At 47.2% G+C, this 25,761-nt stretch overlaps 1 protein-coding gene across 7 annotated transcripts in view; it reads right to left on the bottom strand.

Annotated features, from left to right (window-relative positions):
• The window catches only part of TWSG1 (twisted gastrulation BMP signaling modulator 1), a 79,507-nt gene that overhangs the window by 40,104 nt on the left and 13,642 nt on the right, over nucleotides 1–25,761 (bottom strand). For 6 of the 7 annotated variants that reach the window (XM_033929493.1, XM_033929497.1, XM_033929491.1 and 3 more), the window contains exons 2-3: nucleotides 18,858–18,992; nucleotides 13,153–13,252 (exon numbers count right to left, since the gene is read on the bottom strand). In XM_033929493.1, the coding sequence (XP_033785384.1) occupies nucleotides 13,153–13,252; nucleotides 18,858–18,977 (220 nt within the window). In that variant the 5' untranslated portion in view covers nucleotides 18,978–18,992. Of the gene's footprint in view, nucleotides 1–13,152; nucleotides 13,253–18,857; nucleotides 18,993–19,126; nucleotides 19,146–25,761 lie in introns of those variants that run through there. The other variant, XM_033929496.1, reaches the window with a different exon arrangement.

Raw genomic sequence — 25,761 nt, 5'->3', positions numbered from 1 at the left:
TATAAGACTCTGGTGAGACCTCATTTAGAATATTGTGTACAATTCCACCTCCTCTTCCGGGAGACTGTTCCATGCATCTACCACCCTTTCTATAAAAAAGTATTTCCTCAGATTACTCTGGAGCCTATAACCTCTTAACTTCATCCTATGCCCTCTCATTCCAGAGTTTCCTTTCAAATGAAAGAGTCTCAACTCATGCACATTTATATTATGTAGGTATTTAAACATCTCTATCCTAGCTCCCCTCTCCCACCTTTCCTCCAAAGTATACAGATTGTGATCTTTAAGTCTGTCCCCGTACGCCTTATCATGAAGGCCACACACCATTTTAGTAGCCTTCCTCTGGACCGACAATCCTTTTTTATATCTTTTTGAAGGTGTGGCCTCCAGACATGTACACAATATTCTAAATGAGGTCTCACCAGTCTTATACAGAGGTATCAATACCTCCTTTTTTCCTACTGTGCCTTGATTATGGTGTGCAGTTCTGGTCACCATCTCAAAAAAATATATAGCATAATTAGAAAAGGTACCATGAAGAGAAACCAAAATGATAAAGGGGGAAAGGGAAGGAGAGAGATATGCCAGATCAGGGAAGGAGGAGAGAGACAGAGATATTCCAGACTAGGATACGGAAGAAGGAAGGGAAGGAGAGGAGAGGAGAGAAATACCAGATCACAAGAAGGTGGAAAGGGAAAGAGAAGAAAGAGGTGGGAGAGGGGGAAGAGAAGGACAGAGATGCCAGACCACAAGGGGGGGGAGGGAAGAGTAATGGTGCACGTGGATATAGGGAAAGGGAGGACATGGAATGTTAGATAGAATTGAGAAGGAAGAAAAATCGAAGAAAGTTGAATATTAAAAGTTAATGCTAAAGATGGATGTAGGCCAAAAAGTGAAGGAGAAAAAAAAAACCCAGCAAATGGATAAGGCGGCCCTGGAAACAGAGTTAAGGGTATAGACAGAAGTACAACCAGAGATTTATAGAAAACTAAAAATCACCAAACAAAAGGTAGGAAAATGATTTTATTTTCAATTTAACTGTGTTCGCGTGGAAGGGCTTAATTGAAAGGGATGTCTAAGTCCGTTTACGTCCAACTCACAAGTCGTCCAAAGTAAAAAACAGCCTAGGACACATTTTCAAAAAATACATCCAAAATTTTTTTACTTTTGAAAATCGTCTAATTATACGTCCTGCAGATCTGATCGTCCAAGTCGCTAAATTGTCCATCTTTATACCACATTTTCGTCTAACTTTTCGTCCAAGTCTAAAACGCCTAGAACAAGCCCTGTTGGACGTGGGAGGGGTCTGCAAAGTGATGGACTGATCACCCAGACCTAAATAGGGGGTACCTTACAGGGCACTGCTGTGAACTTCACAAAAAGGGTGCCAAGTCTTCTTCTCACTACAGCTCCCTTATAGGGTACGGTGAGCCCCCCCCCCAACCACCTCCAGAATCCCCTAGACCCACTTATCTACCACCCCAATAGCCATTATGACTGCAGGAGCCACTTATATGCCAGTAAAAAAAGGGTTTTGGGGTGTATAGGGGAGTACACATGTTTAAGTATCAATGCAGTGATTATAGGGGCTTATGGGCATGGGTCCTCCTCTCTCTGGGTCCCTAACCCACCCTTAAGACGACTTAAGCTGCCTCTGTGCTGGACGACTAGGCTTTCCAATGCCAGGCAGCCAGGTGATGATGGTCTGGAGGCTGAATTTTAAAGGTGTGATTAATATTTTTATGGGGGTGGGTGGGGGGGCAGTGCTCACAGGGGTAGTGTATGGGGGTCTGTTTTATGTGTTTGAAGTGCTTATCTGGTGAGTTTAGGTGGGTTTTTGTGACTTAGACCATGTTTTACAAGGTCTAAGTCACAACGTCCAAGTTCTGATCGCGGGCTGTATAACTTTCAGTTATACATGCTGTACGACTAAGTCTAAGCCGGCCCACGTCCCGCCCAACTCCTGCCCTCAACACTCCTCCCGAAAAGCCTCGCTTAGCTTTGGTCGTTCAGCGGCACTATGAAGGTCTAGGTCATTTAGAAATACGTCCAAAACCCGTTTTTATTATCGGCACTTGGACGTTTTTGAGAAATGTTCGTCTAAGTGCCGACTTAGGCCGGTTTTTGGACATTTCTCTCTTTCGATTATGAGCCACATAGGGTTTTATCTGTGTTCTGCATGTATGATCAAGGCCAGGTGTTCTGGTAGGAATGAATGTCGAGAAGCATTATTGGTATCATGGCCCAAAGTAGGAACAAATATGTCAGATCTTCTTCACACCTTTTGGAAGCAGGGAGGAGAGAGGGGCAAAGGCAGAATAGTATTTTGCACAGTACAGGGGAGATGGACATTACTTTCTCTTTCTGCTGTCAAAAACCATTCTGTGCAGCATGATGTAGTTTTTTATATTTTCTTTTTAGCTCAATAGAAATAACTTCTCAATTTAATATAATTCGACAATTTTCAAAAGCTACTTGCCTTTGCGCTCCACCCTCCCCACCATGTGCTAGTTCATTGCCTCGGGATGGACCCCAAACTGACAGACTGGGTCAGGAACTGGTTCAGTGGAAGGCGACAGAGTAGTGGTTAATAGAGATTGCTCCAAGGAAAGGAATGTGGTGCTTCAAGTTTCAGTTTTTTGGCCTGTTCTTTTTAACATTTTTGTAAGCGATATAAGATTTGCCACTTTGCGGATGATATCAGAACTGCAATAGACAGACACCTCTGATGGTGTGGAGAACTTGAGTAAGAACCTAGTGAAGCTTGAGGAATGGTCTGAAATCTGACAGCAAAGATTTAATGCTAAGAAATGCAAGATCATGCATTTGGGCTACAAAACACAAGGGAATGGTACACAAAAGAGCAGCGGGACTTAGGTGCGATAGTATATGATGATCTTAAGATGGCCAAACAGGTTGAAAAGGCAATGATGAAAGATAGAAGGATGCCTGGATGCATAGGGAGAGGAATAGCCAGTAGGAAAAAGGAGGTATTGATGCCCCTTTAATAAGACTCTAGCAAGACCTCATTTAGAATATTGTGTACAATTCTGGAGACCACACCTTCAAAAAGATATAAACAGGATGGAATCTGTCTAGAGGAAGGCTATTAAAAAGGTTGATTGTCTACGTCAGCGTCTCGAAAACTCTCTAAACTTGGGCTCACGGCAGGAAGGCATCCGGAAATGTGCAATGGTCAACATGACGACATCATGCATGATGTCATCATGTCGACATCTGTGAATGTACAGAGGCCCTCCAGATGGGGTCCTGAGCTGCTAGTGAAGGGGGGGGGGTGCAGAAAGGAGGAAGAGGAGAGGTGCAAAAAGGAGAGGTGTTGGCCGACTACCTATAGGATGTGCCTCTCACGTGAGAGGCATGTCTTTTAGGCAGTCAGAAGATGCCTCTCCACCCCCACCCCCCATCAGCATTTCACAGCCCACCAGGAATCTCGCCGTGGCACACAGTTTCATGATACACTTGTGTACGCCATAAGGCATATGGGGAGAGACTTAAAGATCTCAATATGTATACTTTGGAGGAAAGTCAGGAGAGGGTGATAAATGATAAAGACATTTAAATGTCTACATGAATACACATGATAAATACACATGATCAATTGTCGCACTCAATCGTAAATAATCTTAAATAAGCATTCAATCATTAACATGACAACCAAGCCTCATTCGATTAAGAACCAGGCTTCAAGGAATGCACAAGAAGTCCCTACAATGACCACACAATTAAAAGCTAAATCATTTTGACTAAAATCTCTTTAAATGTTAGCACTTTATAATATTTAAACAGTTAACTTATATACAGTTTATATTGGAAGCACGATAAGTTATTATAAATTATAATATATTGATCCAGGGAAGATTCTGCACAGCAAGCTTAACGTTATGATAAAGTTTGAACGTGGAGTGGTGCATCTGAGGATCAATTAAGCATTCCTTGAAGCCTGGTTCTTAATCGAAAAAAATACAAGAGACAAGTCTCTTTCATTTGAAAGGAAACTCCATAGTGAGAGGGCATGGGCTGAAGTTAAGAGGTGACAAGCTCAGAAATAATCTACGGAAAATACGTTTTTTTACAGAAAGAGTATCAGATGCATGGAATAGTCTCTAGGTAGAGGTGGCAGAGACAAAGTCTGTTTTAATTCAAGAAGTGTGGAACCGGCAAGTGGAATTTCTTTAAGGACAGAAGATAGTGGATTCTATGGATGGGCAGACTGGATGGGCCATGTGGTCTTCTGCAAATGTGGATATAGAGCAAATAATTGGAGCCAACATGTCCAAGGGAAAGCGAAGTTGCTTACCTGTAACAGGTGTTCTCCGTAGACAGCAGGAGAATGCAGCCACACTTGATGATGAAATCTGTGTGTCAGTGCCCTCCCCTAGCTATATAGTATACTGGGCTAGATAGACTATTAGTCTGGCTCAGTATGGCTATTTTTATGTTCTATTTAAGGTCAATTTTTGAAAATAAAGAAACAATCCCCCACCCCCTCAATAAATCCCAACAAATTTGCACATCAGGAACAAGGAAGGCACAGTATTAAAGAGCAAACACATATGGGAGAGCAAAACTTCCCAAACAGGTAATTAGTAGGAATGGAAGATGGACAGAGGGGATGATTTTCTAATGTTCACGGTAAAATCTGACGGGCTGCTGTCGTAGCCACTACTATAATGATTTCAAACACACAAGGCATTCTTAAACATCCACGCTTACAAACGAGGTTTGAGGAGAGTCAAAGGGTTAAAAAAAAACTTGCATGGGATGAGTTTCTGGCAATAGTGATCAGCCCATGCGCAGAATACACCCACATATTTTAAAAATAACCCAACCCAAATCAAAGATAGGCAGAAAGGATGCCCACTCCTTCCCGCTGTCAAATAATTCCCCTGACATCGCTGCCCCCCCCCCGGCAGCGGGAGGGATGCCCACTCCCTCCCACCGTCAAGCAACTCCTCCCCCAGAAGCAGGACAGATGCCCACTCCCTCCTGCCAAACAACCCCTCCGACACCCCTACCCAGCAGCGAGAGGGATGCCCACTCCCTCCCACCACTGTCAAACAACCTCCCTCCCCTGCAGCAGGAAAGATGTCACTCCCTCCTTCCAAACACCCCCCTGGCAGCGTAAGGGATAACCACACTCTTGCCGCTGTTGAAACATCCCCCCCAGTAGCAGGATGGATGCCCACTCCCTCCTGCCATCCACCACACCTCACTGCTGCAAACTAACCCCCCCCCCAGCAGCAGCAGGAGGGATGCTCATACACTCTTGCCACCATCAATCTCCCCCCCTCCGGAGGCGGGGCGAGGGTCTGGGAAGGCAGGGCAGGGATGGGAAATTTAGGCAATACCCCCGAGACACAATGCTGAGGACCCACTGATCTGTTCCCAAGCCAAAAAGAAGCGAGTTAGCCATGCCATCCCACTCCCCCAGGAGATTGTCAAAAATTAGGTGCAGGCTTGAGTGCAGGAAGCTGAGAGACTGCAGGCTGTTTTCAGACTCTAGGACGTTGTCTTGGCACATACTGAGAAGGTTGTGAGCGTTGTAAGGTAGTCCTATAAGGAGTAAAACGTTTTGGATAGTATTGCTGAAAAGCATAGTTACTTACCGTAACAGGTGTTATCCAGGGACAGCAGGCAGATATTCTTGACTGATGGGTGACGGCACCGACGGAGCCCCGGTACGGACAATTTTAGAGTGATTGCACTCTAAGAACTTGGAAAGTTCTAGTAGGCCACACTGCGCACGCGCAAGTGCCTTCCCGCCCGACAGAGGCGTGCGGTCCCCAGTTAGGATAAGCCAGCTAAGAAGCCAACCCGGGGAGGTGGGTGGGACGCAAGAATATCTGCCTGCTGTCCCTGGATAACACCTGTTATGGTAAGTAACTGTGCTTTATCCCAGGACAAGCAGGCAGCATATTCTTGACTAATGGGTGACCTCCAAGCTAACAAAAAGAGGGATGGAGGGAAGATTGGCCATTAGGAAAACAAATTTTGCAAAACAGATTGGCCGAAGTGCCCATCCCGTCTGGAGAATGCATCCAGACAATAATGAGATGTAAAAGTATGAACTGAGGACCAAGTAGCAGCTTTGCAGATTTCCTCAAGTGGAGTGGAACGGAGGAAAGCCATAGATGCTGCCATAGCTCGAACTCTATGGGCCGTGACAGAACCTTCCAGTGTCAGTCTGGACTGAGCATAACAAAATGAAATGCACGCTGCAAGCCAATTTGACAACGTACGTTTAGAAACAGGACGTCCCAATTTATTTGGATCAAAGGACAGAAAAAGTTGGGGAGATGATCTGTGGGGCTTAGTACGCTCTAAATAGTAAGCTAGAGCCCGCTTACAGTCCAAAGTATGCAGAGCCTGTTCTCCAGAATGAGAGTGAGGTTTCGGAAAGAAGACAGGCAGAACAATGGATTGGTTGAGATGGAATTCCGAGATAACCTTAGGGAGAAACTTTGGATGTGTACGCAGAACCACCTTGTCATGATGAAAGACTGTAAAAGGTGGATCCGCAATTAGTGCATGTAGCTCACTGACCCTCCTGGCAGAGGTTAGAGCAATAAGGAAGACCACTTTCCAAGTGAGAAACTTGAAAGGAGTCGTAGCCAAAGGTTCAAACGGAGGCTTCATTAAGGCGGAGAGAACCACATTGAGATCCCAGACTACAGGGGGTGCTTTAAGAGGTGGTTTCACATTGAAAAGACCCCGCATGAATCTGGAAACCAAGGGATGAGCTGAAAGGAGTTTCCCATGAACTGACTCATGAAAAGCAGCAATAGCACTGAGGTGGACTCTGATGGAAGTATACTTGAGGCCAGAGTCAGACAAAGAAAGAAGGTAATCCAACAAAGTCTCCACTGCAAGGGACGTAGGATTATGATGATGAAGAAGACACCAGGAAGAAAATCTTGTCCACTTCTGATGGTAACATTGCAGAGTTGCAGGTTTCCTGGAGGCATCCAGAATAGAACGAACGGGCTGAGACAACAGAGTATCATTCGAAGTCAGCCCGAGAGATACCAAGCTGTCAGGTGCAGAGACTGGAGGTTGGGATGCAGAAGGGTCTCCTGATGCTGTGTAAGCAGAGAAGGAAACAATGGAAGAAGAATAGGCTCCTTGGAACTGAGCTGAAGTAGAAGGGAGAACCAATGTTGCCTGGGCCATCGTGGGGCGATGAGAATCATGGTGGCCTGTTCCCTCTTGAGCTTGAACAAGGTTCGCAACATGAGAGGTAGCGGAGGGAAAGCATACAGGAACAGATTGGACCAATCCAGGAGAAATGCATCCGCTGCCAGACGGTGAGGAGAGTAGAGTCTGGAGCAGAAGAGGGGCAGCTGGTGATTGTGAGGAGCTGCAAAGAGGTCTATCTGAGGAGTGCCCCACTGAGCGAAGATGGACTGTAGAGTTAAAGGATTGAGAGTCCACTCGTGAGGCTGGAGAATTCTGCTGAGTTTGTCCACCAAGGAATTCTGTTCTCCCTGAATGTAGATCGCCTGCAGGAAGAGTTGGTGATCTGTGGCCCAAGCCCAAATCTTCTGGGCTTCCTGGCACAAGAGGCGAGAGCCTGTCCCACCCTGCTTGTTGATGTAGTACATTGCAACTTGATTGTCTGTGCACAGCAGGAGGAGTTGAGGAAAGAGAAGATGTTGGAAGGCCTTGAGGGCATAAAACATCGCTCTGAGTTCCAGGAAATTGATGTGATGTTTCATTTCCTGGGCTGTCCAAAGACCTTGAGTTTGGAATTCGTTCAAATGAGCTCCCCAGGCTTAAGGGGAGGCGTCGGTGGTGATAAGTTGATGAGGAGGTAGATGGAACAGAAGACCTCTGGAGAGATTTGAGGATATCAACCACCATTGCAGAGACTGACGAAGAGACGATGTCACAGATATGTGTCGTGAGCAGGGATCCGTTGCTTGGGACCACTGGGTAGCTAGGGTCCATTGAGGAGTGCGCAGGTGAAGACGTGCGAAGGGTGTGACATGAACTGTGGAGGCCATGTGACCCAAGAGTATCATCATTTGCTTGGAAGAGATGGAACGTTGTGGAAGTACCTGCTGAAGAGTTTGAAGACAGTTGGACGGCAGGAACGCTCTCATGAGGACTGTGTCCAGCACCGCTCCAATGAATTGAAGTCTCTGAGTGGGGATGAGATGAGATTTGGGTAGATTGATTTCGAACCCCAGAAGTTGTAGAAACAGGATGGTTTGGTTGGTGGCCAGAAGTACTGTCTGAGATGAATTGGCCTTTGATTAACCAATCGTCCAGGTAAGGAAAGACTTGAAGGTGGTGAGAGCGTAGAAAGGCAGCCACCACAATCAGACATTTGGTGAATACTCTTGGAGAGGAGGCAAGACCTTGTATTGGTAATGACAATGATGGATCATGAAGCAGAGGTACTGTCTGGAGGCCAGATTGACCGGTATGTGAGTATATGCCTCTTTGAGATCGAGGGAGCATAGCCAGTCGCCCTGATTGAGAAGAGGGTAAAGAGTTGCCAGAGAAAGCATTCTGAATTTCTCTTTGACCAAGCATTTGTTGAGATCGCGAAGATCTAGGATGGGTCTGAGATCTCCTGTTTTTTGGGGGACTAGAAAATAACGAGAGTAGAATCCCTATCCCTGCTGATCTAGAGGAACCTCCTCTATGGCGTTCAGAAGGAGGAGGGATTGAACCTCTTGAAGAAGGAGGGAAGACTGAGGAGTGTTCAAAGCAGACTCTTTTGGCAGACTTTGGGTAGGCAGAGTCTGAAAGTTGAGAGAGTAGCCGTGGCGGATGATGTTGAGGACCACTGATCCGAGGTGATATTTTCCCAACGGCTTATGTAATGAGCAAGGCGTCCTCCTATGGGCTGCGGAAGATGAGCAGATGGTAGAATACTGGCTATGTCCTGGAGAATCAAGTCAAAAGGGTTAGGAGGACTTTTGTGGAGGAGGAGGCTTCACCTGTTGTTGCTGTTGTGCTGGTCTAGGGTTTTGCCTCTGTTGTTGCCGCTGACGCCGGGGCTGTTGAGGGGCTGGTGGCAAAGGACGAGCCACAAATCGGCGTTGGTAGGCCGATTGCTGCCGAAAAGGCCTGGTAGGTGGGGTCTTCTTTTTTGTTTTGAGGAGAGTATCCCACCTAGTTTCATGAGCTGAGAGCTTTTGGGTAGTGGAGTCCATGGATTCTCCAAACAGCTCATCACCCAGGCAAGGCGCATTAGCCAGTCAATCTTGATGATTGACATCAAGTTCTGAAACCCTAAGCCATGCCAGACGACGCATGGCCACCGACATAGCCGTGGCTCGAGAGGTCAGCTCAAAGGTGTCATAGATCGACCTGACCATGAATTTACGAAGTTGTAAAAGTGATGAAGAAGTTTGGCGAAAGGCAGATCTTTTGCGGTCAGGGAGGTACTTTTCAAAAGCTGACAAATTCTGAATGAGATGCTTAAGATAGAATGAAAAATGGAAAGCATAATTCCCTGATCTATTAGCTAGCATCGCATTCTGATACAACCTCTTGCCAAACTTATCCATGGCCTTACCTTCTCTGCCAGGAGGGACCGAGGCGTACACACTAGCTCCCGTGGATTTCTTTAAAGTGGATTCCACCAAGAGAGACTCATGAGGGAGTTGTGGTTTGTCAAAGCCAGGAATGGGGATGACCTTATATAAGGAGTCCAGTTTGCGAGGGGCTCCTGGGATGGTCAAAGGCGTCTCCAGATTTTTGTAAAAAGTCTCTCTTAATATATCATGGAGAGGCAATTTTAGAAATTCCCTTGGAGGCTGTTCAAAATCCAGTGCATCGAGAAACGCCTTGGATTTTTTGGATTCAGCCTCCAAGGGAATAGAGAGAGAGTCACACATCTCTTTGAGAAAAGAGGTGAAAGAGGTTGCATCAGGCTTAGAGGACGGATCTAAAACAGAAGGATCCTCGTCCGCCGATGAACACTCCCCCTCAGAGAGAAGAGGTTCTTCGGAGTCACCCCACAGATCAGGATCCCTTACTTGGAAGCTGCGGTCTCGGGACTCCGGTGTGGAAGGTTCCAGGTGTCGAGTTTTGTGTGTCGACTTACCCGACCTCTGGGAAACGGTACCGGGATATGTTATGGGTTGTGCCGGTGCCGAAGTTTGCACAGCCTGGTGTAAGGACCTCGGTTCCGGCGCTAAGATCGGCATGGATACCGACAAAGCCGAATGTACCGGTACCGACAGAGTGGATGCAGATAAAAGAGGTTGCTCCACTGCCGGTACCGGTGGCTCAGACCGGACCGGGACTGAAAGGTTCGGTTTCAAAAGAGCAGGAAGGAGCTGCTGTAATTGCTCCTTGAGCTGCACCTGCAGGACGGCGGCAATTCGCTCGTCCAGCGAAGGCACCGGCACCGCTTTTTTCTTCTGCGGTACCTTCGGTGCCGCTCTACACTCCGAAGAGGAACCCAAGGTCGAGGGGCTCACCTCAATCGGTGCGGAGCGCTTCCGCGGGCGCCTCGAGGTCGGCAGGACAGGGCTCGCTGCTACTGAGACCGGAGGACGCTCCAGCGGGGAAGGCTTCTTAGCCGGCTTACCTGGAGGATGTGACGCCGGCACGGTGTCGACGAGGTAGGTGCCGACTGCATCGGGGCCGGTGCCGCCGAATCCGACATATCGGTACCAAACAATAACCGCTGCTGGATCTGTCGGTTTTTTAAGGTTCTCTTTTTTAGAGTGGCACAGCGGGTGCAGGTGGACGCCCGATGGTCAGGACCCAGGCACCGTAAGCACCAGTTGTGCGGGTCGGTGAGAGAAATGGGCCTCGCGCACCGCTGGCACTTCTTAAACCCGGGTTGGGGGGGCATGAACGTAAAAACGGCTTCTGCCAAATCGAAGGCCGAGGCCTCGATGGTGGTAGCAGACCCCGCCGGGGCAAAACCGAAAAAAGAAGAAAAAAGAAAATTCTTCTTTTTTTTTTTAAGAAAATAAGAAAAAAGAAAAAAAGGAAATACAATTTCCAGAAAGGTTTACGCGAGCGAGAAGGCGAATGAGGAAAAAGTTTTCAACAGCCGTTGAAAGTGCGTCTTCTTAGCTCCGCGGAAACTAAGAAAATGGGGACCACGCGCCTCTGTCGGGCGGGAAGGCACTCACGCGTGCGCGGTGCGGCCTACTAGAACTTTCCAAGTTCTTAGAGTGCAATCACTCTAAAATTGTCCGTACCGGGGCTCCGTCGGTGCCGTCACCCATCAGTCAAGAATATGCTGCCTGCTTGTCCTGGGATAAAAACTGTTTCTGATATGTCCTGCGAAGGAAAAGTAGGGGAGGAACTGTGCCTGGCGCTTGCTCAGAAGAGCAATCGCTAGACACAGCTCCTTCCCCATCCCTCCCATCAGAAAAACAAATATTTCTGCCACTGCTGCTTGATTCTCCCTGCCTGCTTATGGCAGGAGAATCCCCTACCAGCTGAGCAAGCAGGACTCCCCTAAGATGCCAATCAATAGCTTCGGGGAGTCCTGCCAGCTCAGCTGATTAGGGATTCCCCAGTCATCAGCTAAGCGACAGGGAAAGCAGTAGCTGCCCAGTTCCAGCCCCCCATCCCCCCTTAACTTCAACAGAAAGACAACAGGAAGGATGCTCACTTCCTTCTGCCACAGGTCGGGACTGCCCCCTAAACACCCCTCCTTAGCTTCAAATAGAATGGTAGGATCGATGCCCATTCCTGGCTGCCTCCTCTTCCCCCTCCACAATGCCAACACCTCCCACTTCCCCTTACCTTCAAATAGAATAGCAGGAGGGATGCCCAATCCCTCCTGCCTCAGGGCCCTAGTCAAAATGGTGGGCCTTCCCCTTCCTGGTGCATCCCTCCTGCCAGTCTTTTATTTGAGAATGTACTAAATACTCCCTCATACTTATATTACTTGTCCCCATTAAGGAGCTTATCATCCAATCATAGCATATGTGGACAAGTTTCCCAGGAGCTTCAAATCTCTGATGATAAAGATGAAGAGTATATATTAGGTTATTTAAAAAGCATATTATACAAGTAATATGTACGAGAGAGTATTATATCCCTCACTATTTTTTGAAGCGAGATATTCCCTGTCCTCAAGTTTGTTGACTGAAGTCTGCATTCTTCTGTTTGAAGCTAAAGAAGGATGTCGGCAATTAGTGGTGGTGGTGGTGGGGGGGGGGGGGTCCTGGCTCTATGTCAGGAGGAAATAGGCATCCCTCCTGTCATTCTTTTACTGAAGCTGAGGGTGGGATGTCACAGGTGTCAGGCTTTTACAACAGGAGGGAAGAGCTTGGCAGCGGCTGGAATCGGGCAGCCCCTGCTCTCCCTTGCTGGCTTAGCTAATGGCAAGGGAATTCCCGATCAACTGAACCAGCGGGACTCCCCGAAGTGTCCTATTAGTGGCTTTGGGGAGTCCCGACAGCTCTGCTAATTGGGGATTCCCCTGATGTGATCAGCTGAGCCAGCAGGGAGAATCAAGCAGCAGCAAAAGTAAGTGTGAGTGCGAGAGTATGAGTGTAATCAAACACATGCACAGCAGCTGCACCCATATAAATAAAAAACCCAAAATTTTATTTTAACGGGTGCAGCTGCTGTGCATGTATGTGCTCTCAATCACTCGCACACACAGAGCAGCTATCGCTGTCGGAAAATTTTGGCACAGATTATTCTGTGCTAGGCTGTGTGTTTCTTTAGTGCAACACAAGGAGAGCTCATTAGAATACTAATGAGCTCCTTGTAATGCATTTGCACAGGGTTCTCAGGTGGCTGCCACAATGATCGTTAGCAGCCAAGGAAGAGAACCCTTTTGTGCACTAGCAGAACTTTCCATGACAGTAAGACTGCTTTAATGAGTCTTATTGCCATGGAAAGATTTTGTGAATCGGAGCCACAGTAAATAACATTTACTTGTATATTGCTCTGTTTTCTGCCAAATATGTTGGATTGGTGGACTACATAATTTGTTTAAAAAATAAAATACCCTAAACAGAAGTGCTAGAAGTTACAAAGAAGTCCGTGTGACCTACATACAGGGAGAATGGTTAAATCCTAATTTTCATGAGCATTAGTATTACTGCTTGGTATTCATTTTTCAGTCTAACCAACACTAAACCTATGGCGTTTAACAAAAACAAAAAAGTAATGCTGCTCCTTATAATAACTTACCCACACAGTCACAGCATTCATCCCACAGTGTACCTAGGCAGAGCATGCACTCTTTACAACATGAACAGTTTCCATCAGATGGTCGGCAATGACATAGCTCCTAGTCAAAATAAGAATGCACAAAGAAAACTTATTATGTAACTTACAGTGGATTTGACATTTCTAACTCGTTCTAGAGGTAATGCTGTTTAGATTTATGTTTGAACATTTGTGGTATATCAATAAATTGAAGCTGAATTTTTTCCATTCAGTGTAGTCTACTATATTTTCCAAACTCAGCCATTAATATAAATATATATATATATACACATACATACATTAACACACATATATATATATATATATATATATATATATATATATATATATATATACATACATACATGTGAACTGAGAAAAACTACACCAAAATGGTTTTTGTCATATCTTTCATAGAACTCAGCTGATTCTTATGAAATTTAGCGTGTTGTGTACTGAACAAAGCTTGATGTAAAATGTTGGAACTATTTCTCACCGCACCACAACACTACCTTGTGAAAATGAATTTTGAACTGAATAAAAACACATCAAAACATTTTATGGCGTATCTTGCAGATAAAAGTAAAGTCAAAAAGTAATGTTTCAATTAAGCAGATGTTCAAAGTGTACTCCCTTTGTATGACGGCATACTCTCAGCCCTGGCCATCACTGATCTATGAACTTGTCAGCTCAGCCCAGCCCAAACAGAGATGAGGCATTGTTTAAGGTCTTTGACATCATATATCACTGTCTAGTACACACATTCCTGTATCGGCCTCCAGATCCAGTAGTTAACTTGAGTTTAGGTCAGGTGAATTTGCAGGCCAGAGATCTGGGTCTCCTGATGTAGAAGTTCTACAGTGTCCTTTGCTCCGTGTTTGGGTATTGTCCTGTTGGAAGATAAAGTAGTCTACCAACATGCAACAGATTGCCGACACCGACATGCAACAGATTGCTGCCAACAGCTTCTGCATCAAGATGATGTCCTGGTAGTATGCGCCGTTGATCTTAACCCCAGGATCAATGAAGAACAGATCTGTGAATCCAAGTTTCAACATTGCGACCGAGGCCATGACTGATTGGAAGAAGGTCAGGTTGAGTTCATAGTAGATGTTTGGCATTAACCTCACGCTCCAGTGTTGTTGAAGGCATGTACAAGTGATCATTCTTTGTGTTAATCAGTGGAGCTACTATAAATATATTTTCATCTGTAAATCAGATGAAACAGACGCTGTACTCCGGGTACTTGGTCAAAAGATGCTTGCACTGTTTTCAGACGTGTGTCTTTGTTGTGTAAAGTTAACTTTCAGGTACGATGCTTTGAAGACACTAATTTCAGATGATCATGAATTATTCTAACCACAGTTGTCTGGCTTATTTATGCTTCTCTTCTATTTGGTGAGTTGTTTGGTGTATTTGCAGCGCATCCTCCAAGCTCAGTATAAGATCGCATACAACGTCAATATGCTTGTGTGCGAATCAAGCGCAGTCATCTGCTGCCTGGCTTACGATCCACAGTGCCCATTGTTTAGATCTTACATAGCAGTATCAAGGGTCCCTTGGTTTGTAGTAAGGTGATATCAGTAACTGCATTAATATTTGGTACAAATAAACATAGCCTGCATCTTGTACATTTTGATCTGCAAACCTCAAATATTTCCCATGGCCTGGAAAGATGAGGCTATGCAGGTACGCTTCTATGAGGTCCAGAAAGGCCAGAATTCTCCACGAGCAATGATTGACCAGGCCATTTCCATGTGGAAATGGGGAACTTTCAGAAAGGCATTTACCACCTTGAGATCCAAGAAGGGCCTCCAATCCTCTGTGCCTTTCTCGGGCATGATGAAGTATCTAAAGCACAGGTGTCAAACTCAAGGCCCACAAGCTGAATCCGGCTCACCTGGCCATTTTATACGGCCCGTGGTACGATGTCCCTGGTGTTATTTTCTGGCCAGCTCCCTCCTCCTCACTGCTGCAATGTTCACAAAGCTGTGGGCGGCTTCTTGCACATCTTGTGCCTCATCCAGAAGCATTCCCTCTGACGTTGCAATGTCAGAGAGAAGACTTCTGGTTCAGGCGCAGGACACGCAAGGAGCCACTGCCCTCAGCTTTGTGCACACTGCTGCAGTGAGGAAGAGGGAGCCGGCCAGAAGATAACACCAGGGGCATCGCACTGCGGGCAGCATAAAACAGCTGGCCAGAAAGTAAGACACCCGCCAGAGGGAGGCATCTAGTTGAGGCACAGCATGGAGGGAGGGAGACGACAAAAGGAGGAACGATTTTATTTTGAATTTAGTGATTGAATTGTGTCATTTTTGAGAATTTACATCTGCTGTCTGTATTTTGCACTGTTCAGGAAGAAATGCAATTTGATTCTTTTTCTCTGGGTTGTACTGCATGCAGAGTCTTTCATCTTAGGGTTTCATTTGAATATATTAGTACTTTTAGTTTTTGGTTCCGTATAGGGGTTATCTGTGTTCTGGTAGGAATGAATGTTGAGAAGCAAACAGTGTGCTTTGTGTAGTTTAAATTTTGTGGTTAACCATTATGTGTTGTTAATAAGATTATATTGTGTTGTGTATATATGAAAAATGAATGGAAAAAATGGTGTTACAATTAGTACTATTATGGATACAGGGTCTGGCCCACGACTTAGCCCGTTTTGGATTTTGGCCCCTTAATGCGATTGAGTTTGACACCCCTGGTCCAAAGTATCTGCCTGAGCCCGAGTTGACGTCAGTGACAGGTTCTATGGGCCGCATGTCCAGAATTCTCTGAAGAATGGCCCTGACTTTGGTATCCTTCTCCAACCATCTGGCTGGAGAGTCGATCACAAATCTAGCGGAGGGTGATAAAATTCAATCTTGTGACCCACTGAGATGATATCCAAAACCCATTGGTCCAAGGAAATTCTCCCACTTTCCCCAAAACACCGACAACCACCCCCCAAAAATGCGGGGCCGCAGCCACAAATGTGGCGTCTGAGATTTCTTGGAAGGAAGAATGCCACACGCACTCGAGGATAGCTTGCATCTGGAGCTGCTGAAACGCCGTCTCTAACCCTGGAATGACCTCTAGGCAAAGGCCCCCTAGGCACACTACTGAGAATGATGGGAGGGACGAAGATTGCTCCGACTCCCAACTTAGGGTGGCAATCTGCCACACTAGCCATAAGGTCATCAAGGCTCTTACCAAAAAGCATCTGTCCCTTAAAGGCCAGCCTACTCAAGGTCGCCTGCTTACTGCTTGATCCAGAGCATCCTACAAGTCAAGACAGCTTGTTCATGGTCCTGATGAAGTTGTATAAGGCATCTGCCATGTAATCTACCTCCTCTAACATAAGCTAGGGCAGGCATCTTCCTCCACAGAGGGCTGCCATCGCAGTTTGGTGGAGCAGGCCCAAGCAGCAAACGAAGCAGCAGCAGCCTCGATCGCCAGAGAAGGAGCTTCAAACTGTTTTTTCAAAATCATGCCCACCTTACAGTCCTGAGCATCTTTCAGCAGAAGGCCTGCTACCCCCACCACCACCATCGATAAAAACACAGAGCTCCTGGAGCAGGGGTTCGCACAAAGCCAAAGAAAATCCATCCGGAGGGCTGCACTGGAAACTCAGCATCAACAAAAGTTTGATTCAGCAGATGCTTCAGAGAGTAATAAAGCTCTACCCATACCGACTTCTGGTTATTCAAAAACTTCAAGCGGAAGATTGATGCTCGTGTGGAAATGTGTGAACTACTCCTGCACCATTACCAAAATGACCCTCAGCTCTCAGAAAATTTATGGGTCAGCGACGAGTCTTATCTTTCATATTTCTGGTCAGGTTAACTGACACAACTGTCGAATTTGGGGAAAATCAAACCCAATAGAAAGTTGATTTCTGAAAGAGTGTTATGCACATCCAGGAAGGGTGTGTGGGAGGATGTGGGAGGGGGGTGTTATCAAACCCAGTAGAAATTCTCAAGTATTAACGAGACTCTCCAAAGCTAGTGGGGTCATTCCATGTTAAGTGATCCAGGGCTCCCCACTCAGTCATCTTGGAAATTGATGACTTTTTTTCAGGGGATATCCAAAGTTTTGAAGCATGATCTCGACTAGGTCCAGAGTTAGGGGCCCCTTTATTTGGACCACTGTTTTGTATCTGTGGAAAATGTCAACTGGGATCCCTCTTTGAAACTGGACCAGCTTGACATGGAATTACACAGTGGTTTGGTGTGCAATGTCTAGCACTGGGATGATTGTATCATTTTTCTTCCGCGATGCATCCGGCAACACGACCACCATTACAGGGGAAAATTACCTGGAGATGCTGCAAGAATTAGCTGTGCCACAATTTCAAGCGAGGAGTGACCTTGCTAATATATTTTTTCAACAAGACAGAGCCCCTCCCCACTTTGCAAGGTTAGTCAGAGATTTCCTGAATATCAAGTTTCCTGACCGATGGATCGATAGGAGGGGTCCCCTTCAATGGGCTCCACACTCTCTTGACCTTACACATTGTGGGGCTATATCAAAAGCAAGGTGTATGCCACTAAGCCCCGTAACCTGTCACAGCTTAAGGAAAGAATATGCACGGCCTGCAGCGAGGTCAGGGAAGAGATGCTGCAAAACGGAGAGGCTTGTGTCCTAAGTTGGCTGAAAGTTATCAAAATGGAGGCGTTCATGTTGGAGGTATACAACTAATCTTCGAGGCTTTGGAACAATAGCAAGCCTAGCAAATAAAATTGCAATGACTTTTTTTTGTTGATGCTAAGAATATGAATAAACTTAGTTTGTGTAATTTAAGTATTAAAAACAGAGGTAAAAAAAAAAAAAAATATCACAGAACACCCAAAGAATGGAAGCATTCGCGTGATAAAGAGTTACCCCAGAATCCCGCAACGCACCAACAGTCGAACATCCCAAATGCCGTTGTGCCAAGCACGCCAAAAGGCAACTGCTCTTGTTGGCAAAACGATAAAGCTGAAATTTAAAATAAGCCCGTGATTTAATTTCCCCCAGGTGAAGCAACATGTTCAATTCAGATTGGGTCTCCAACAATTGAGCCCGAAGCTGGAGGGAAGCTCAGCGACTATACAGCCTATGCAAAACGGTCACCCAACACACCAAAAGAAGAATCATCCGAGTGCTTTGTATGCTTCTTCGTGAGCCGACTATTTTGTTGGTGATTTCTATTTGGACAGCTTGGATCTTCATAGGCTCTCGGAGGAGGATTTGGCTGCTTTGGAGAGCCCTTGTCCTTGTTGGGTAGATTAGTCTCCCCCGCTGGCTGTATGCTCTTCAGACACTTCCTCTGTCTCCCTAAAAAGAATGTTCAGCTCCTTTATTCTCTGGTATCAAGATTTTGTTGGGAGTAAGGGGGGGGGGGGTTCTGTGCTGGGTGGTTCTGGGCTTGGGTTTGCCATGGGTTGCTAAGAGAGTAAGTACCTTATGGCTTCATTCTCTATCTGGGGATGTTTCCTGTTTGTTTGGTTCTCTTTTGTTTTCTGGTTTGGTACATTGCCTTGATTGTTTGTCATCAATAAAACTTGTTTCAAACTAAAAAGTGCGTGGGCGTGAGAGAAAGAGAGAGAGAAAGATCTCCAAACATTATATTCATATGCTTCAAAGAACATTTCAAAACACATTGAGCAAGTGCAAATCTCTTCATAAAGGTGATTAATAATTCCCAATAAATAGTCTCATCTTACCTGTATCATGCATTTGCTGACATCACTAGCACAGAGTGCCTTGTTGCAGCCCCATGTTGGCTGTATCGAAGAAAGGGAGAGCAAGAGAATAACTGAAAGGATCATACACTGCGACCTCATGTTCTATCACCAGCACTGAAACAAAGATAATTAATGTAAGATAAAACTGAGAGTATGAGGGCACTCAAGCCCACCCAATTTACTTCCAGATATGCCATTGACCATTTTTTAAATTCTATTTTAATGACAAATTCACAAACAATATATACCTGGAACAGTCATCTGCAGGAGGATGTCCTTGCCATACACTGCCTGATCATCACCAAACATGTGTGCACTCTCTAGACCAGACAATAGCAGCCCAGCCTCTATGGGGACAGGGCTGTGGAGTCAGAAGCAATTTTTGGATTACTAGAGTCAGTGAAGAGTGCCAACTCGAATACTAAAAGAACTTAGAGACGAAATAGCGGAGTTATTGCAGCAGATTTGCAACCTATCCCTGAAAACAGGGGTAATACCAGAAGACTGGAGGATAGCGAATGTTACACCTATCTTCAAAAAGGGATCCAGAGGCGACCCGGGGAATTATAGACCGGTCAGCTTAATCTCAGTTCCGGGAAAGATGGCCGAATCATTAATCAAGGACAGTATCAGTGAGCAGAATGTTGGGCATTATCAAAAAAAGTATCACTACCAGAACCAAGGAAGTTATCCTCCCGCTGTACAGGGCAATGGTGCGACCGCATCTGGAATACTGTGTCCAGTACTGGTCGCCGTACCTAAAGAAAGATATGGCGATACTCAAGAGGGTCCAGAGAAGAGCAACAAAAATGATAAAGGGCATGGAAAACCTCCCATATGCTGAGAGGCTGGGGCTCTTTTCCCTGGAAAAGCGGAGACTTAGAGGGGATATGATAGAAACTTATAAGATCATGAAGGGTATGGTGAAGGTAGAGAGAGACAGATTCTTCAGACTGGCGGGGGCAACAAAAACTAGAGGGCACTCAAAAAAAAATCGAAAGGGGAGATAGATTTAGAACAAATGCTAGGAAGTTCTTCTTCACCCAGAGGGTGGTGGACACTTGGAATGCGCTTCCAGAGGAGATGGTTGAGCAGAATACGATTTTGGGTTTCAAAAAGGGAATGGACGAGTTCCTGAAGGGAAAGGGGATCCAGGAGTATAATGAGTAATAGATCACTACAGGTCATTGACCTGGAGGGCCGCCACGGGAGCGGACTGCTGGGCGTGATGGACCTATGGTCTGACTCGGCAGAGGCAATGCTTATGTGCTTATGTTCTTAATAAGAGTTAAACTGTATGTCATGAAAATATTATACAGTAGACTGTTATCCAGCACCCATGGGGATTGGTAGATGCTGGATAAATGTAGTTTCTGGCTGCTGGTTGGCCACTTCTAACAGAAGCTCCGATGGAACCACACTAAATTAGCAAAAGCCTCGGTATAGCACCACCTTCCCATAAAGAACGCTCAGAGAGAGGAAAGCAGTAGCCGATATGTCCACCCAGTGTAACTTAGACTCTTACTGGAGGTAAAAACAAGCCGCCAAAGGAGAAGGCCTCGAGTCCCATGCATGTTAGCAACATGGCAGAGGCTGCAGAGACTATGAATGAGACGATGACTCCTGTGGACTCAGAGGCCTGTGGTTGAGAGGGGTAGAGCACTCACTTCGGACATGATAAAGATCTTGCTGGACATTAAAGAGGAGATGTTGACTAGACTATGTGTCATGATATTACACAGGCCATGAATCACCTTCGGTGTGAAAATGGTAGAGCTAACCCATCAACAAGATGGCACAGATGAAAGCATATACTGCCTCACAAAGGATTTAGTGGACACCTAACAAGAGCTGGCCACACTATGTAAAAGCAAAATTGAATTGTGGGATAAACCTGAGGATCTTGAGAACTGCACCAGATAGTGTAATTTGAGAATCTGAGGTGTGCCAGAGGAGACTGCATTTCAGGATGCACAGCAGGTGATCCATGATATTTCACAGACCTTCTGTTGAAAACACGAGGCCCAGACCTGAAGTCAGTTTTGAAAGGCTGCCACATTGAGCTTTGGGCCGAGATTCTCGGAGAGAGGCAGGAGCCAGAAAGCCTTGAGCATGCGCAGATGCTCAAGGCCCAGTCAGAGGAGAGGCACGATCTTCGGGCACCGGCATCTCCTGTGGGTTGGTGCTGCGTGACGGTGCCACATTAAGCTTTCAGTTTGGGGGGCAGGGAATGCCGGTTCACGGGGGGGGGGGGGCAGCATTTGTGGGCGGGGAGGCCATGTGGAAGTGCACCAGTGGCCTCGGGGGTGGGGAGGAGCAGCGCCGGTGGCCAGGGGGGGATGGGAGGTGGAACTAATCAAGCGAGTTTCCCTTACTTTCTATGAGGAAACTCACTTTGATATACGAGTAAATTGATTTACGAGCATGCTTCTGGAAAGCACAGTTACTTACCGTAACAGGTGTTATCCAGGGACAGCAGGCAGATATTCTCTACATGTGGGTGACGTCATCCATGGAGCCCCGTCGCAGACAGCTTTTCAAGCAAACTTGATTGAAGATCTCAAAGTTTGCTAGTGCTGCTCACGCATGCGTGTGCCTTCCTGCTCCACTAGAGAGCGCATCCCCTCCTCGTGGTCTTCAGTTCAGATAGCTAGCAAGAAGCCAACCTCGGGGAGGTGGGAGGGTTGCGAGAATATCTGCCTGCTGTCCCTGGATAACACCTGTCACGGTAAGTAACTGTGCTTTATCCCAGGACAAGCAGGCAGCATATTCTCTACATGTGGGTGACCTCCAAGCTAACAACAAAAGGGATGGAGGGAAAAGTTGGCAATTTAAGAAAACAGATTACGCAAAACCGACTGGCCAAACTGGCCGTCGCGCCTGGAAAAGGCATCCAGACAGTAGGGAGAGGTGAATGTATGAACCGAAGACCAAGTGGCAGCCTTGCAGATCTCCTCAATAGGCGTGGACTTGAGGAAAGCGACAGATGCTGCCAATGCTCGGACTCCATGTCTCGTGACCCGACCTTGCAGCGAGAGACCAGCCGGAGCATAGCAAAAGGAATACAAGCAGCCAACCAGTTGGATAAGGTGTGCTTGGAAACAGGACGGCCCAACCAATTAGGATCAAAAGAGAAGAAAAGTTGGGGCGCTGTCCGATGAGACTTGGTGCGTCGCAGGGAAAAGGCCAACGCCCTCTCACAGTCAAGCGTGTGAAGCTCCACCGCATCAGGATGGGAGTGGGGCTTCGGAAAAAACACCGGAAGAACAATGGACTGCTTGAGGTGGAAATCCGAAACCACCTTAGGCAAGAACTTAGGATGAGTACGAAGTACCACCTTGACATGATGAAAGACAATAAAAGGTGGTCCGCAACCAGAGCTTGCAGCTCACTAACTCTGCGGCAGATGGGAGAGCAACCAGAACACCACTGTCCAAGCAAGAGACTCCAGAGGAGCCTTATCAATGGGCTCAAACGGAGGTTTCATCAAATGAGCCAGAACCACATTAAGATCCCAAACCACCGGAGCGGGTCAGAGTGGAGGATGAACAATGAAGAGACCCGCGATAAGCGGCCGATGAAAGGCAGCAATCGCATTGAGGCGAACTCGAATAGAAGTCGATCGGAGGCCAGACCTAGACAAGTGGAACAGACAATCCAGCACAGAAGACAAGGAGGCGGAGCAGCTCCATGCAGCGTGCAGCACACCACACAGCAAATCTGGCCATTTCTGGGAACAGCATTATCGAGTGGAGCACTTCCGAGAGGCCTCAAGAACATCCCTCACCAACTGAGAGAAACCTAAGGAGGGAGGCACGCAGAAGGGAACCAAGCTGCGAAATGTAGAGACAGCAGATTGGGATGCAACAGCGAACCCCGACTCTGAGACAGCAGAGAAGGAAACACAGGTAGAAGCAGAGGCTCCCTGGACACTGATCTGGAGGAGTAGGGAGAACCACGGCCACCGGGGCCACCAAGGAGCTATACGAATCATGGTGGCCCACGAGGACAGGAACCTGATAAGAAACAGCAGAATCAGAGAGAACTGGAGGGGACGCATACAGAAAAAAGTACGTCCAATCCAGCAGAAAGCAGCCGCTTCAAGCCCGAGAGGTGTAGAAACCCTGGAGTAGAAGTGGGCAAAATGCGATCGAGGGGGGACGCGAACAGATAGACATCCAGAGCCCCCCGAGTAAACACCTGACGCAGAACCAGGAATGGAGGGACCACTCGCAAGGCTGCAGAAAATGACACAACCTGTCCTCCAGACAATCGTGCTGGGCCGGAACATAGACCGCACGAAGGAACAGAGTGCGGCGAAGGGCCCACCGCAATGCCCCCCCCCTCCCCCGGGACAGGGACGGGGCCCAGCAGATATAATACATGGCGACCTGATTGTCTGTGCGGATCAACACCACTCGGTCGTGAAGCAGGTGGCAAAAAGCTTTGAGCGTGGAAAAACGCACGAAGCTCCAGCAGAATGGCACGACAAGGCGGTCAGCACTGGACCAAAGCCCCTGAGTGCGAAAACCGGCCAGACTAGCCCCCCCCCCCCCCCCCCCAAGTAGAGGCTGACGAGTCCGCCGCAAAGAGTATGAACAGAAAACTCCGGAAGGAGTGGAAGCCACCAACGGAGAGAGTCCTTTATTTATTTATTTTTTTTCCTCTTTTTTTCTTTTTATCTTTATCTTTATTTCTCTATCTTCTCATTCTTTTCAAACTTTTTTTTTTTCCCTCTTTCCTTATTCAGCAAACCGCTTTTATAAAGCGATCCCACCCCACACGTTTTACCCTCTCCCTCCTTTCTTCTTTTAACATATAACTTCCCCTCCCATTTCCCTTTTTCCCTCACTTTCATGTCTGTCCTGTTTATGTCCTTGGTGTGCACTTTTATTATTTTCTAATTATTTATTATTTATCTTTTTAAATTTTTATTATAAACCGGCCAGATACTTGCTGATGGTCGGTATACTAAAACTCAATAAACTTGAAACTTGAAACTCCAACAAAGGAGGTACGACAATGCATCGAGAGAGAGAAAGAGAGGCTCGATACTGACTATGGGGACGTAAGGGTCCACTGGGGAATGCGGAGGCGAAGTCTGGCAAAAGGAGTCACGTGAACCCTAGAGGCCAGGTGAACAAGGAGGAGCATCAGAAGTCTAGCCCGGGCCAAGGACAGAGGGGCCACCTTCAGGCATAAACAAACAAGGGCCTCCTACCGAGGCCTAGACAAGAAGGAGCGCAGACAACTGCGGCCAGGTCCACCCCGACGAACTCCAGAGACTGGGGCGGACAGAGGCGAAACAAGGGGAAGTCCACCCGAAGCCGAGACTCCGAAGGAGCAAAAGCGTCAGATTCGGCGCTCGCAGAATCTCCTGGCGAGAGGATGCTTTGATCAACCAGTCAGCGAGGTAAGAAAACACCTGCAGGCCGTGGGGACGCAGGGCAGCAGCAACCACTATCAGGCAGAACTTGAAACCCCCGGAGAGACCACCAGGCCGAAGGGAAGAAGACAAACTGGAGATGGAGATCCCCCACCCGGAATCTCGGAAACCGGCATGAGGCCGGGAAATAGGAAAGTGAGTGCATGCCTCCTTGAGGTCCAGAGAGCACAGCCAGGCCCCTTCATCCAAGAGGGGGCACAACACTGGAAGGGTGAGCATACGAAACCATACCCAGACTAGAAAAAAGTGCAGGGTACGGGTGGCCAGGAACAGACGCTGATCCCCCATCCTCCTGGGCACCAGAAAATACCGGGAGCAGAATCCCGTATGCCACTGAGCCCGAGGAACCCCATCGACTGCTCGGCCAGCAACAGAAGGGGCAGTGGAGACCGGCCCAAAGGACACTCTCCAGGGGGAAGGTCTCGTTTTACGAGACTAAAGGGAAGGGAGCACCCTACCCGGAGGATGGGAACACCCAACTGTCAGAAGCAAGGATATCCCACCGTGTGTGGAAAGATGGAGACGTCCCTCCGAAGGGAGGGGGGAAGTCTCCAGAAAGAGAGGAGCCCGGAGGCTCATACTGGAAGAACCAAAAGGCGGTCCAGGATTTGCCACAGCCGGTGGCTGGACCGGAACTTGGCGCTAATGCAGCCACAGCGGCCGCTGCGAAGGAGGCCAAGAGACACAGGAGTGGTATCTATACTGCTGGGCCGTAGGGTCAGTGGCAAAAGGCGCCCCAGAGAGGGGAAGGACCAGTCATGGGCTGAGAGGGGCGAAGCGGCCGCCTCAATGGAGACATCAAAAAGCACAGCACCCACGCAAGGGAGAGTGGCAAGACGTGGTGATTAAATTTGCGGACGATACGAAGTTATTCAGAGTAGTGAAGACGCAGGGTGACTGTGAAGACCTGCAACACGACATAACCATGCTCGAGAAATGGGCAACAACATGGCAAATGAGGTTCAACGTGGATAAGTGTAAAGTAATGCATGTTGGCATCAAAAATCCCATGCACGAATACAGGATGTCCGGGGCGGTACTTGGGGAGACCACCCAGGAAAGGGATTTGGGAGTACTGATTGACAAGTCGATGAAACCGTCTGCACAATGTTCGGCGGCGGCGAAAAGGGCAAACAGAATGCTAGGAATGATTAAGAAGGGAATCACGAATAGATCGGAGAAGGTAATCATGCCGCTGTACCGGGCCATGGTACGCCCTCACCCGGAATACTGCGTCCAGCACTGGTCGCCGTACATGAAGAAGGACATGGCACTACTCGAAAGGGTCCAGAGAAGAGCAACTAAAATGGTTAAGGGGTTGGAGGAGCTGCCGTACAATGAGAGATTAGAGAAGCTGGGCCTATTCTCCCTTGAAAAGAGGAGATTGAGAGGGGACATGATCGAAACATTCAAGATAATGCAGGGATTAGATTCAGT

The sequence above is a fragment of the Geotrypetes seraphini genome, chromosome 2, assembly GCF_902459505.1.
Source record: "Geotrypetes seraphini chromosome 2, aGeoSer1.1, whole genome shotgun sequence".
Classification (NCBI taxonomy): domain Eukaryota; kingdom Metazoa; phylum Chordata; class Amphibia; order Gymnophiona; family Dermophiidae; genus Geotrypetes; species Geotrypetes seraphini.
This window is presented reverse-complemented; position numbering and strand designations above follow the sequence as displayed.